Source organism: Poromitra crassiceps, assembly GCF_964638095.1.
Source record: "Poromitra crassiceps genome assembly, chromosome: 5".
Lineage (NCBI taxonomy): Eukaryota > Metazoa > Chordata > Actinopteri > Beryciformes > Melamphaidae > Poromitra > Poromitra crassiceps.
This window is the reverse complement of record NC_139642.1, coordinates 34,090,781-34,105,719: the sequence shown is the minus strand read 5'-3', so window position 1 is coordinate 34,105,719 and position 14,939 is coordinate 34,090,781. Positions and strand designations below refer to the sequence as shown.

The 14,939-nt window shown below is 42.2% G+C and overlaps 1 protein-coding gene across 1 annotated transcript in view; it reads left to right on the top strand.

The window, feature by feature from the left end:
* The window catches only part of gramd1bb (GRAM domain containing 1Bb), a gene marked incomplete at both ends in the record, with an annotated part of 100,118 nt that extends 95,374 nt beyond the window's left edge, over positions 1 to 4,744 (top strand). The window contains 5 exons of the mRNA XM_083637056.1: positions 1,035 to 1,320; positions 1,739 to 1,750; positions 2,291 to 2,398; positions 2,887 to 3,007; positions 4,655 to 4,744. Coding sequence (XP_083493182.1) covers positions 1,035 to 1,320; positions 1,739 to 1,750; positions 2,291 to 2,398; positions 2,887 to 3,007; positions 4,655 to 4,744 — 617 coding nt within the window. The remainder of the gene's footprint in view (positions 1 to 1,034; positions 1,321 to 1,738; positions 1,751 to 2,290; positions 2,399 to 2,886; positions 3,008 to 4,654) is intronic.
* Positions 4,745 to 14,939: the final 10,195 nt, after the last annotated feature.

Below are 14,939 nucleotides of genomic sequence, written 5' to 3'. Positions count from 1 at the left end.
TATGATGAAATTCATCCTTTCTTCCCATGGGATTTTTAAACAAGGTCACAAGAGGAAAGAGGATTTATGTGGGATATTACTGTACATTCTTGGGTTCGGTGTTTATCCTACTATAGAATGAGGAAAACTCGGTGGTCTGCATCCATTTATCTTCCCAACGAGTTCATTGGTTTATATGCATTCTTGCCAAGTCTGCATGGAGTTGTGGTGCACGTATCCACGGGAGGGTGCGCGCATCTCCAGAAGTCTGAACGTAGTTGGGACTTCTACCTTTTCACGTCACGTAATGATTTCTCAAAACACCAACGAGCGACTGAAACACCAGCTAGCTAACAAATCACGCTGATTTCAAAGTTGAAATCCATTTCCTCTCAGTTGCTCACACGCATCCCTGGGTATGGACTAGTAGGTGTAGATGACGTAAATAGGTGCCAACGAAGACTGTGATATGGAAATCTTTTTAACAAATCTATGCATTTCTAAGGGAGTCTGGATGAGTACAGTATGTGATATGAAGAGTGTTGGGCAGTAAATTGTTACTGTAATTGTATTACTTTCCCAGTAACTAGTAATGTAAGGGATTACCATTTCAAAACAGTAATTATATTACAGTTAGTAATCCAAGTTACTGCATTACTTTCTCCAGCGCTGGCACAAGTGTAGAGCTAGGTCTGACTATCCAAGACAAATGTGTTGCCAGAACACAATGATTTTTTTGTCCTAGATAGGCAAATAAATAAAAAGTCTGCAGTTTGGCTGATTGTTGACTCTTCCTGTAATATTAATTATTGTTCCAATAAAGTGGATTCAGTTCTAAACCGAGCTGGCTAAAGAGGTTGTATGTCACTTTTTCGGAAGGGGGGTAGCGAAAGTAATATAGTAATGTAACGAGTAACATAACTAATTATTTTTGATACCAAGTAATAAGTCAAGTAGATTATTACTTTTTAAATAAGTAATAAGTAACTAATTACACTTCCTGAGTAACTTGCCCAACACTGGATATGAATGTGTAACCATCGATCTGTTGACAGAGCTGGAGCTGTCGAAGGTGGAGGAGCTGCTGACGGAGTCCCACCGGCCGTCTCCTAAGGCCAAGGCGCTGAGACGGAGGAAGAGGCCCCTCCCACACCTCCGCAGCCCGCACCTGGACGAGGCGCTCAGCCCCGTCACCACGGCATCGGACCAGGAAGTTATCCAGCGGATCAAACAGGTGGCGGGATCCACCCAGACCAGACACCAGAGCCCAGAACACCATCACCTGCCCGGAGGCCTGGCTCTGTACAGCGTCTCCAAACTGCTGCTCATTATCAGCTTTGTGTACGGGACGCACCACAGCACACACACACACACACACACACACACACACACACACACACACACACACACACACACACACACACACACACACACACACACACACACACACACACACACACACACACACACACACACACACACACACACACACACGCACACACATATAGATAGGCACACACACATCTAGCCACACAACACACAGGAACAAAGACACACTCATCACAGATATGTGCATAAAAACCCATGCAATTTCTCTGAGTCACCCTTATCATGATTTCATCAATTTTCCAATTATTTTTGTGGGATTTTCTCTGACGTCCAGTCTAAAGCCAGGAGAATTGTTGTGTTTTTTTATTTGTTGTTGTTTGTTGTCTGAGTGTAACGGCCCTCTCTCTTCTCCTTTCATTGCCTTCCGTAGGATCTGTCTAAGGTATTTAATGTAGCTACAGCTGAAACGCTGCTCCCTTCCTCTTCCACACTGTGTTGTTTGTGTCTGATTCAACAGCGCCATATTCGCCTTTGTATCATGAAACTTGGTCAGACAACCCTACAGACACAATTGGCCGTGTCTGCGGGTGGGAAGCTGTGGGGTCCTGGTCGCTGCACTAGTGCCTCTTCTGGTCGGTCGGGGCGCCTTTTTCGCTCCCATGAGCTACGTTCTGCCGGTGAAACCCCTCGCTATCAGGTGAAAAGAAGCGGCTGGCGACTGCACATGTATCGGAGGAAGCATGTGCTAGTCTACAACTCTCCCCAGATCGGAAGAGCGGGGTGGGTCACCGACCGGAACAGCAGGTGGTGTTGGCCAAATCAACCAGCATAGCCAAATGGGTTTATCATGAAAACATTCCCACTGCACTTTAAATGCCGTTTCTACTTACTGAGCAGCTAGTTAAGGCATTGTCATGAATAAGGTGGTGTAGTGGAAGACTGGTGTGTTTGATCTCCTGCTGTCTCTCCTGCCCTCCTTCAGCCTGGTGCTGCTGGTCTTCCTCAACATGATGCTCTTCTACAAGCTGTGGATGCTGGAGTACTCTGCACAGTCGCTAACCACCTGGCAGGGTCTGCGGCTCCATGAAAGGTACTCACGGACAAGCGCGCACACACATTTTACTTTTTTTTTTAGCATCCACTGTTTATGGAACTCAAATATAACAGAGGTTCAATGTGGTTTAAGGACATTATAGGCATTTATGGATAAAAAAATAAAAAAATAAAATCTTGGCCGCACAGCCAAACTACCTATTACTGCAGAGACTGACACACACACACACAATTACACACTCAACCATAACCATATGCCCGCTGATGTGTGGCAGGAAAACACTTGAGCTTTTAAAATTGCCCCTGAATGTTTCTGGGCTTGCTGAAACAATTTACCAAACAGTCGTTGGCACTCCCTCAAAATGGTAGTTACGCTTCGATAGCCTTGTCCTGATGTTGATAGTCCGTGTGTGTGTGTGTGTGTGTGTGTGTGTGTGTGTGTGTGTGTGTGTGTGTGTGTGTGTGTGTGTGTGTGTGCGTGCGTGCGTGTGCGTGCGCGCGCGTGCGTGCGTGTGTGTTTCCCAGTAAACTGCCTCAGACTCAGATGGAGTGGGCCCAGCTGCTGGAGTCGCAGCAGCGGTACCACGACGCGGAGCTGCAGAAGTGGAGGGAGATCATCAAGTCGTCAGTGGTGCTGCTAGACCAGGTACTGAGACACACACAGACATTCTCAAGACTATAATGAACTGAGCTAGTAGTGTAGTAGTAATACACAAAGTTACTGTAGTCCCTGGAGGTAATGCAGCGCTAATATGAAATGTGGAATGTGATCCACTGGACCAGGTTCGACCAAGATAAACCCACCCAAACTGAAATATTATTACTGAAATATAGTCGACACAACTTTTCGTCTGATGTAAATCTTCTTTGTGCCCAATGATTGTGTAGTAGTTAAAGGGAAATTCCCACCTCTTACGGTCCTTACACATCGGGGGCGTTTTTTTCTTTCCGTGCGATTAATTTGCATATCAATGTAGTCTTTTTCAAACCTACTGTATATCCAGTCAATGCAACCATGCATACCAACGGCGAAGTTTCGCTGTGCGATATTGTGGCTTTTACTTTTTCGGACCAAGGTCGCAATTTCAGGCTGTTTCTTTGCACCACTCTTGTTGTGTAAAAACCTTAATACTGTTAAATATCAATTTACATTTTGATTCACCCACTTTCCTTTAATCTGCCTCATCTACTTCTACTTCTGTTAGTGATTTCCTACATTTCCCAGAATTCCTTTAAACAAGCTGCAGAGAACACAGCCAAACTTGTGAAAATATGTGTAGGTGGAGAAAGCAATAGTGAGAGCTTAGTAAGGGCAAAAGGTAAAGAAATGAGTTGTGCCCCTTACAAAAAATGTGACATCTTGTGGCTGCAATGCATTATGGAATATTGAGGCTACTGTCTGTGTACAAGTGGTATCTTTCTGCATGATTGTTGAACATCGGTACAAACCGGTGACTCTAGAGAGAAGCCCTTGCTCTTTGATTCTCAAGGACTGACACTGAAACCTGACCTTAACCGTTGATGCTATAGAGCTGAAAAGATTTCTGTTATTAAACTCCATTTTAGCTGCACTGGACATATCGCGATGTGGCGTCACATTGTCTACGTTTGGCCAGGTATCGGCAAGAATCAGAAAAAAACAACAAACAACAAAATGGGCCGGATGCAAGGTACATCAGTAATATCCGTTTTTTTAAAGGCACCGTTTTAGCATAATGTACACCTATTTAACAATAATAAATTGCAATGTTATTTAATTTTTTTCTTCCTGGAAATGTTTGTAGTGATCACCTCATGGCGCACCATGAAGCGTACATAAAGATCCCAACCAATAAAATCATCACAGATTATTTTTATTTTTTTTACATTTCCATCAAATGAAACTGCCTGATATTCCATTGGTTCACACTTTTGAATGTCCGTCCCCGCGTTATGTCCCGTCCCAACATCCTGTTGCAACCAAATCAAATGATGGAAGCAAGATGCACACAGCATGCCATTCCATTGTCACAGTGTTTAAGTGTGGACTTCTCCTTTAAGAGCCTTGCCTGTGGACCCACATGTGTCCCTGTTGACCGAGGATCAGACCCCATCAGCATCCTCTCTCCCTCTCCCCTACTCTGTCTGCCACCTCTATTGTCTGTCGTAACAAAGAAAAAACACCAGGGCAACTGGGAATGCTCACACTCCTAAAAAAAAGTCATCATTGTATGTTATATTGATTTGTTGTCATCATCACCGCTGTATTATGTGAGCTAATGCATTGATTTTGCTTCTTGTTGCTCTTCCCTAGATGAAAGACTCTTTAGTGAACCTCCAGCGGGGCATTGGCCTACGGGACTACAGCCCCGAGGCTGAGGAGAAGAGAAGTGGCTACCACTGACACACCATCACTAGGCCATGCGGGCGTGCTGTGCAATATAGGACCTGTTTTGTTTGTGTACCGTATGCAGGCGACAGCAAGACAGAGGGAGGACAGAGGTGGAGGCGGGACCAACGGTGAGCTGGCCCAATGGGGACAAAGGAGGAACAGTGTGAAACCCCTCCCCCTCCCTTCCAACTCACAGAAGGTCACAACCCCAGAAGAAGAAGAAGAAAACCATGGACAGGAAGGGCCCCTATCACAGACAGGAAGTGATGTGTCCCCCAACAGCCCTGAGACATTGTGGGAAGGTGCTCCACCCCGCGCACCTTCACCCACACCTGTGTGATAATCATTTCCTTCTCTTCTCTTTTTTTTTTGTTGATTTTCAAAGAGCATCCTACTCTAGTCCACTTAGCTCCTCCCCCTGGGTTAGCGTCACGTTGCTCAGCTCCTGTCTGTGTCAAAAAACAAAAGATTCAGAGGAGAGATAGAGTCAAAGAAAGGGTGGGGGGATGGGGCTCTCTCGACTGTTCCAAATCACTCGTCGCCTCTAGAGGTCCTCGCTGCAGTGTCCCTTTAATAACTCCAGTAGAGGTCTGAGGTGATTTGAGTGCACTGCAGTCCTGGGATCAGACAGAAGGATGCACAGTATACTATAGTATAGCAGACTGCAGTCCTGGGATCAGACAGAAGGATGCACAGTATACTATAGTATAGCAGACTGCAGTCCTGGGATCAGACAGAAGGATGCACAGTATACTATAGTATAGCAGACTGCAGTCCTGGGATCAGACAGAAAGATGCACAGTATACTATAGTATAGCAGACTGCAGTCCTGGGATCAGACAGAAGGATGCACAGTATACTATAGTATAGCAGACTGCAGTCCTGGGATCAGACAGAAGGATGCACAGTATACTATACTATACTATAGTAGACTGCAGTCCTGGGATCAGACAGAAGGATGCACAGTATACTATAGTATAGCAGACTGCAGTCCTGGGATCAGACAGAAGGATGCACAGTATACTATAGTATAGCAGACTGCAGTCCTGGGATCAGACAGAAGGATGCACAGTATACTATACTATAGTAGACTGCAGTCCTGGGATCAGACAGAAGGATGCACAGTATACTATACTATAGTAGACTGCAGTCCTGGGATCAGACAGAAGGATGCACAGTATACTATACTATAGTAGACTGCAGTCCTGGGATCAGACAGAAGGATGCACAGTATACTATAGTATAGCAGACTGCAGTCCTGGGATCAGACAGAAGGATGCACAGTATACTATAGTATAGCAGACTGCAGTCCTGGGATCAGACAGAAGGATGCACAGTATACTATAGTATAGCAGACTGCAGTCCTGGGATCAGACAGAAGGATGCACAGTATACTATACTATAGTAGACTGCAGTCCTGGGATCAGACAGAAGGATGCACAGTATACTATAGTATAGCAGACTGCAGTCCTGGGATCAGACAGAAGGATGCACAGTATACTATAGTATAGCAGACTGCAGTCCTGGGATCAGACAGAAGGATGCACAGTATACTATAGTATAGCAGACTGCAGTCCTGGGATCAGACAGAAGGATGCACAGTATACTATAGTATAGCAGACGGGAGCTCAGTTTCTCCAATCAGTCCCTACTGCCTTGTTTGAACCTGGCCTGCACGCCCTCTATCAGGGCTGGTTCCCTGCATAACCTGGGCTCAGGGTGTTGTGTTGAAATATTTATACTGATTAACTTATCAGTTCCACTTTTGAATACAGAAGTAGAACCGTGAAGGATTGCAAAGATGTTATATACTGTAGACCCGCTGTTTTCTTTTAAGATCATTACCTCAAAACAAACACAGGGGGAAAATTCAACCCACACTGTGAAGGTGTAGGCTCATGGGATCACTGGACAGTATTCTGAAACTTTTCAGGCACTCATAGGAATCTGTTTCCACAATCATGTCCAATGATTTCTGTCAGTTGCCGTTGTCTACTGAATCCTGGAACATTGCATTTATTTTTCATGCACAGTGTTAATTCCCTTGCATTGTGTACTTCCCCGCCCTTCTAAGAGGAGAATGTAGTCGCCTGGAAAAGAAAATGACCTGACTTTGATCAAAAGTTTTTAATCCTTGAAAAAGGGATGCTGCAGCCAGACAAGTAGGGAGACCTGTGTTCTTACATGTTTTTTTTTACTAAACTGTGACTATATCTCTCTCAAATTAGAAAGAATTCTATGAATATATTTGAAATATATACGTATATTTCATTATTTAATATATATATATTTCAAAATATATAAACATTACATATATTTATTGTTAATTTATGTACATAGGAAAGTTATCAGAGCTCTAGAGACCGGTTAAATAATTTCTAACAAAAAGTGTTTTGTTCTGTGCATGCCAGATATGTCTGTGACATGTCTAGTGTGCAAGTGTGAGTGTGCATTTGCGCGAGTATATTCGCGCATGTGTGTGTGTATGTGCGTGCACGTGTGCGCAGATGTGTGCTGTCATGTGTAAAGTGTGACATTTTTACCATTCCACACTTGTATGTTTCTCAATATTTCATTTCTGGCACATGTAGCCAAACTGCCTTTTTGATGCTCATGCTTTTGCATGCAGCCTTGCATTAGCCCCACCAGGCTACAGTTTACAATCGGAGAGTTTTCTTCCAAAATAACGTATCCAACATTTGAAAAAGTTATACCTACTTTTACTAAATGATTGATTGCACAAAATTAACAAGTTATGGTACTTTGTGACAGATAATAAGTGGCTTTAGTCCTCGGTTGACAAAATGACACTTTTTCAGACTTGATCCTCTAAATCAGTGTTTTTCAACCTTTTTTGTGCCAAATCACACTTTTGACATTGAAAAAATCCCACGGCACACCACCATCGCAAATGTTACAAAATAAAACATAATAGCATCATAGTACGTTGCTGTGCGCTCACCGTTTTTGCTTTCTTTTTTAGTTGGCTCGTCATCTGGGTTAGGTCTGGAATGATTTTGATCTGGAGGATCAAGTCCAGAGTCTGCATTTTTCCTCTTCAAATATTTTAACATCTTTGTTGTTAGCATTGTCGCTTGTTCTAGCCACGTCTACCTGCATCTCTTTCTCTTCTATTGTTTCAACAAGGTGATTATTAGGCTACTAATTGCGCTACCACCACCCACAGGCATAGAAGAGTAGTGCAATAGGGTTGTTGTGTTACTCTTCTATGCCTGTGGGTGGCGGTAGCACTCAACAAGAGCTGTATGGAATCACTTATTTTCTTTGGCACAACTTGAGATTCATTTTTCATTTTTTGACAATTAAGTCAAATTGGACAATTTCCCACAGCGCACTAGTGTGCTGCGGCACAGTGGTTGAGAAACACTGCTCCAAATTCTAGAGATATTGAATGATACATTTTCCTATCAAAAATGGATACATAGAATTTTGGAGACGAACTCTTCCATCTGCCCCCTATGGGCAACACTTTGTCCATGCCACCACATTAGTGGCTCGGCATCTACAGTACCACACAACCATCTTTGCTTAGAAACACCTTGTTCACCCCAAATAATACCCTCCCTTTTCCCTGTTTCAAGTGTCTGTCTTGGATGCAATGAAAGCATGAGAATGAACTTTACACAACTAAATTGAACCAAAAGAGAGAAGACATGTACCTACCTTCACAAGATGTCATGTTATTTTAAATGAAGTATTTATCATGTATTTCACGTACTATATATATATTGGATTAGGTGCAGTAAAGAGCATCTCTTAAGAGTTTGTCAACAGAAACCCCTTACTGCTGACACGGATCAGCGATGAAAGCACTTCCAAAAAAGACTTCCATGTGTAGAAAAGAGAAAGTGATGCACTTTACGGACTTTCCAAATAGAGAATGAAAGAGAGACGTGACGGTCTAGTCTGGAGATAAAAACCGCTTTCAAGACATTATTTCTGTGGTGTGGCTCACTTTTCAAAATCATTGAATAGCTGGATTTTGGTCGATGATATTTCGTTCTCACTCAAAAATAGACTTATTTCTACCCACTTATTAATTTGTATACTCCATTTTAATTTATTGATACAGCAATCTTCAATTGGTGCCTGGCCAGCTAGCTGCCAGCCAAGATCCTTGGCATATTAAACAAAGATAACACAGAAACTTAACTAAGTATACTTAAAGTCGAGCTGAAATGAAAAATGACTTTTTAACTATTTTATATCAGTCCACGTGGCTGTATTTACATGTTGTGTTTGTACATAGACTGTTATTGAAACGTGACCGGTAGATTTCAAATTTGTCGGATAAAATACATTATTTAGCAGACTGCTTCCTCCCTCTACTCCAAGGCAGTTGCCTCGGTCACACTCGATTCGTATTCAGTCAGTTCCTCGTCCCAGACACGCCCACTTTTCAACAGTCAAATCAAACTCCTCCAAACGCTATGTCCCGCCTCTCTACCCTGTTTCACTTCGGATATGTCATGATAAGGAAGTCACATATGGTGCAAATGGCGTTTCTCTAAAGCAATGTCCCTTATGGTGTAACAAAGTTCAGTTCGTTGGTATGGCAGCCGGCTAGCAGCTGAAAGGCCTTCGTCTGGTAGTACCAACTGAAGATTGCTGCCACTGTATACTGTACATCAGCAGACACACATGCACTAATATTTTAACAATTAACAAAATGTCTTTCATTAGCATTTTCCAATGTCACAATCGACTCCAGACAAATCGTGACTGTCGCTTTCTGTGTACTTCAGGGCGAGGCAGGAGTGAGTTACTGAGTGAGGGAATAGGAATCTTTACAGTGTGCCTGCACTGCTGTGTTACTGAATGACTTATTAAACAGAGGAGCATGCTTTAGGACTGGATCCCCTGCTGTGCGTGTGTGAATAATGCATTTTGAGAAGGCAATGAGTATTGACCACATATGGAAATCTTAAGATCCGAATGTGAGTGGTTGGAAATGTTTCTGTTTTATAGAAATGGCTTTCACAATCAGGCTTGATGACACTGAAAGACTATGCTGAGGCTATGTTTCATATATGCGGTATGGTATATATCCTATATGAAAATGTGATTGAAATGCTTTAAGAGTTTGTTTTTCCAAGTGTAAGAAATGGATTTCTTCTTTTTTTTTATTGCTTGATTTGTATCGTTTTAGTTTAGAAAGTACAAACATTCTCAACAGATATGGAAATGCATGGTTGGTTGATTGTGCCAGTAAATGGTGTCTTTCATTCCAGTTGGTTATACTTCTTCTAGGGTTGTCCAACTCTGGGTTTATCGCCACCTTGATTTTTATTCTTAGGGCAACTTCAATGCTTTTTCGCCACTGTGTCAAGGTTGACTGAACGGCAGTGCTTTGGACAGTGACGTGACAGAACTGAAGTGCTTTGGACAGTGACGTGACAGAACTGCTGTAACATGTGCTTTCTGCCATCAGTCAGCATTTATCACTCCTGCTTGGCTACCAAGGCCAAGCAGGAAGCTCATTTTGAAACATAGACCATATAAATATATGGACGTTGCGGACGTAGCTACCGTGACATCACCCACTGGTTTTTACACTCGTGTTTTGAAGCCTCGAGGTTGGCATTTTCACCGTCGCCATCTTGGAGCCAAAAGTAATGTGAATTTGGACAAGAAGAACCGCAACGTGGGCTGCTATTGGTCCGTCATCAGTGCACTGCACGATCACTGGACAGGCGACCTGTCAATCACGCCCCAAAACATAGTCTTTTTTTTCTCCTTGTCTATTTTACTCAAAATGGGACCATCATTTGCAAAATGAACATCATGTATTGAAGACTTGAAACTGGTGTTTGAGACATTACTCATTAGGAAAGTGTTTTTACTGGGGCCATAAATCAAATGAGAAGTACGGTCATTTCCCCATTCACTTCCATGTAACCAGACTTCTTTTTGCAGCCAGTGGAGTCGCCCCCTGCAGGCCTTTCAAAAGAATGCAGGTTTAAATTACTTCCATTGACTTCACCAACGGCGCTCGTCGCCCCTTGGTTTGAAACATTGATGTTTGAAAGGTATTATTCATCTCAGTCACAGCTGACCTTAACAGAAGAGGTTTACCCATCTCCACAGTGACAGTGATTTTCACCTTCATCATTCCCTTCAAAGCTCCACGTTACTCCATGTTACAAACAACACATCTGATATTCCCAAGTAGAACCTATGGTTTCTCATAGGGACTCGCGGGATACCCGTGCAGTGTATCGAGTGTAAATGCGTGTCCCTGGGTGACCGGTGGAGGCTGTGCAGCCATTGCGCAGCATCACAAGTTCGGCCATTAATCTGGACAGCCATCACAGATTCGGCCATTAATCGGCCCTAATTACCTCATTAAAAAAATCTGGCTGGGTTAGGTCACCTGCATGGGGTGCTGTTTACACTTCCTGAATGATTCAGCACGATCGCCCCGTAAAATGGCATAGCTGTGGCCGAACACAATTTCTGCTCGCTCACAGAGACTTCACATTCTTGTTATACAGGATTAAAGATGATTTTGGATTTTTTTTGCTTTGCTTTTTCTTTTTCAGTCTTTCTTTTCTCGTGTGGCCTCACACGTTTATCGGCATTACACAAATGATTTTCTGATTGCAGCTGTGGGAACAACACGGCGACTCGAGGGTTGTTGATGCCACCATGTTGTCATCGACACATAATGAATCGTACGCTTCACTGACTATGTTAATTAGCGTTTGCCTTGTCTCACAGATTGCAAGGCGACAGCCCCACATGTACAACACAGTACTAACAACCTTTTGTTAACACCCGATAGGAATCACTGAGAATGACTACTGATCAAACACATAGCAAATGCTCTTCTTCAAGTGTGTCTTGACAAAATATGTACTGGTATAATTCTGTTCGAAAATAATTCTACTGTATGTTGTTTTGTTTTTTTTAGAATATGTTTTGATCTCTAGAGAGAATTTTAGTTAAATTTATACATGAAACATATACATGAAGTATATGTTGTGTATATCTGCAGTGTTCACACACACTGACAAAAGAATCCAACCTGCGCTGCGCGTGGGTTTTGACTTGCCGATGACTCTGCCTAATAGAAGAAGGGAAAAAAAGGCTTTCTGGTTCATGTGAAGTAGAGATGGGAAGTATGAATAAAAAAAAGTATTGAACAAATTGGTGTGACTGTTTTTTTTGGAGTTTGTACTTGAATGTTTTTCCCATGAATGCCACGAATGAGACTTGTGTGACACTAGACTGATTGTTACCAAGTGACTATATGGATATTTATGATCAAATATTTGCATTAAAGCACAATTAGAAAACAAAACCTGTATGAAAACTCTAGCCTGGGTAAACCCAGCCTTCAACGTGACGTCACAGGCTATGCCTGTAGCGTAAGTTGTCTTCGTGACTGATAGTACATAGAGGTCACGTGGAGGCTGGGTTTACCCAGGCTATGAAAACTCCACCTCCCTGCACCCTTGCTTTCAATAATGCCTCATCCATGCTACTGTAAATGATTCAGAAATAGTCTTTATTCCATGTATTCCTTCATGTGATGCAAAAATAATACCCTCATTACTCCAATCCCTAAGTAAACCTGTATCTGAGTGCATGCATCACACTACTAATAGTCACATGCAATACCGGATCTACCATAGGGCAACCTGAGCAGGTGTCCCCCCGCCCCCCCCTTTTTTCTTTTTTTTTTGGTCGAGCTCATGTCGGGCTCCACAGAACTATGACACAAATCTAAGACCAATCAGAATGAAAGAAAAAGTGTTTCCAAGAAGATTAGTCTCATGATTGACTGTCACTGGATGCTGTGGACAAGCGGTGACTGGTGAGCCATTCATTTTTCCATAGACTCCAGATTGTTCATATTTTGTGGTCACATTTCGCACAGATTTTGCTAATAACATATTGTTGTTACACGGCCTCTTTTTAACAGCAGTAACCATTGCTGTTACCCTTGAACACTACAGTGTGATATGACCTCAGGAGACATTACAGAGTAGTGGAACATGACCACAGGAGCAAATAATAGCCTTACCCACATGAAATATTCATCTCTTACAGCACTTTTCAAAATAGAATAAAATCAACTTTGAAATATTGATGTCAATAAATATTGAGTGTTGTTATTTTCGGACCTATATAGAGGCCTACTATAGCTACAAACTTTTCCTAACCTAAAGTATGTTTACAGCAGGTCCCTGAAATGCTTAAACTTCAAGAAAAGGGGATTTTCAAGATTGTTATTATCTCACTTTAATTACTATTGCACCAATGGCCTATAAACCATCACTGAATGTAGAGACTGAGTGATAAAATATTTGCTTGATCTACTATATTCATAAAAATGTAATGAACAGGTGAATCCAGGTGAAACCCATCATTGATTTCTCCCATTAGATTCACTTAATTTGTGATGGTGTAAAGGATATGAGAGGGATTAGACCGGTTAAAGAAGTATTTTTAAGTTATGAAACAATTGAGGTATCACTAATGGTTGCTATTACAAAAACAGTCCTATGTTAATACAATTACTTAAAGCTTTCTGTGTGGAGTTTGCATGTGCTCCCCTGCGGTTCCTCCATTCAACATCGGTATGGACACCCACTGTGATGATGTCATCAGTGATGATGTCATCAGTGATGTCACTCAAGCAATTGGGATGTCCATCAGAGTGACATCAGTGGGAAGCAGGGAAGGGATGCAGTTACTTTGGTCCCCTGCTCTCCACTGGTGAGCCTGTTCATGCAAGATGGCCCTGCCCATCATAATGCAGAACAGACCGCCATGCTATACCTGACAAAAATCTGCTGTCAGAGCAGCATAACAGATACAAACATATTTGGTGACAGCACACTTTCTGTATATGTTAGATCCGCTTATAGAATAGTTTTTCACTAAGACAGACAGGATAGGGTTATTAAGGGTCAATGTACTGAGAGAAGTCCAGACAATGTTTCCTTCCTATTGTATGTTAGGAAGCAGTGAGATAGGAGAGCACAGAAAGCCCTATGATTGAAACAGTCATGGTCACTTCTCACACCACTCCCCAAGAAATGCTGCTGGCACAAAATCTCAGAAGATAACATGGAGGCGAATAAACTGCATATTCAACTGAGATCAATCTTCATAGTGTTATAACATTATTTCTGAGTTAAAATACTATGTTTCTGGACTCCTAATTTACCATCTTCCCATCAACCTGGAAATTCCACGACACCACCTTGATACTATGTAAAATATATGTAAAACTGTTTTATGTTATTGTATTGTTATTTATATGGTGAATGAATAATGCATGTGACACCATGGAGCAATGCATTATTCATTATTTATTCATTTATTATTTATATTATATTTATATTATATTTATAAATATTTATTTATTATATTATTCATGCATTATTGGCTGTGTGTATACTGTAGTCAGTATCATAGATCTGCAGAGTTTTATGATACCGGGGGGCCATGCGTGTGGGACCTAAACTGTTGCGGGCCCCAATGCAGCAAAGTAGTTACGCCTATGGCCATGAGGCCTCTGGACTCGCTTAACACCTGAGCACCTCTTTGCTGCGTGGTTGTTTGTCATCAAAGATTTCAGAATGTGAATGTTTTAGGGGTCACATGCAATGTCAAGATGCAAAACAGTCAGTCTGAAGTATGGCGTCAAAGCTTTGGCCTTAAACTGTTGTCTGATTTTGTCAGACTTGAAAATGTGTGCATTGATAATTGTGCCACCTCCTAAAACACTGAAACAAACGTCTGTTCCAAAATCCATCCCCATCATGAGGACGAGGGAGGATTGAATTTCAATCAGGAGAGACTAGAGACCAAAGTATGAATAAAGTGATATTTATTACAATAAAGTGAATAATTGACTACAGAAGAATGTTGAGAATAAAGTATTGTTATTAGTCTTTGGCGGTTAGACACCGCAGGGAGATCTTGAGAGAGCAGCATCAGCCCAGATCAGCATCCAGATATATCCCCCTGCAGTGTCTAGATACTGGTGGTGCTGGTGATCTTCCTTCTGAGACTCATCATGAGACTCTTCCGACTGGAATCGGATAGGTCTGCGATGACCGGGAGGAGAAGGGGAGGAGGAGGGTGCGATCCTGACAGCAGCGGTGTTTGAGAGGCTGTATGAGACAGAAACAAGCATATTTAAGGAACCCGCCTCCAAGCAATTGGCTTA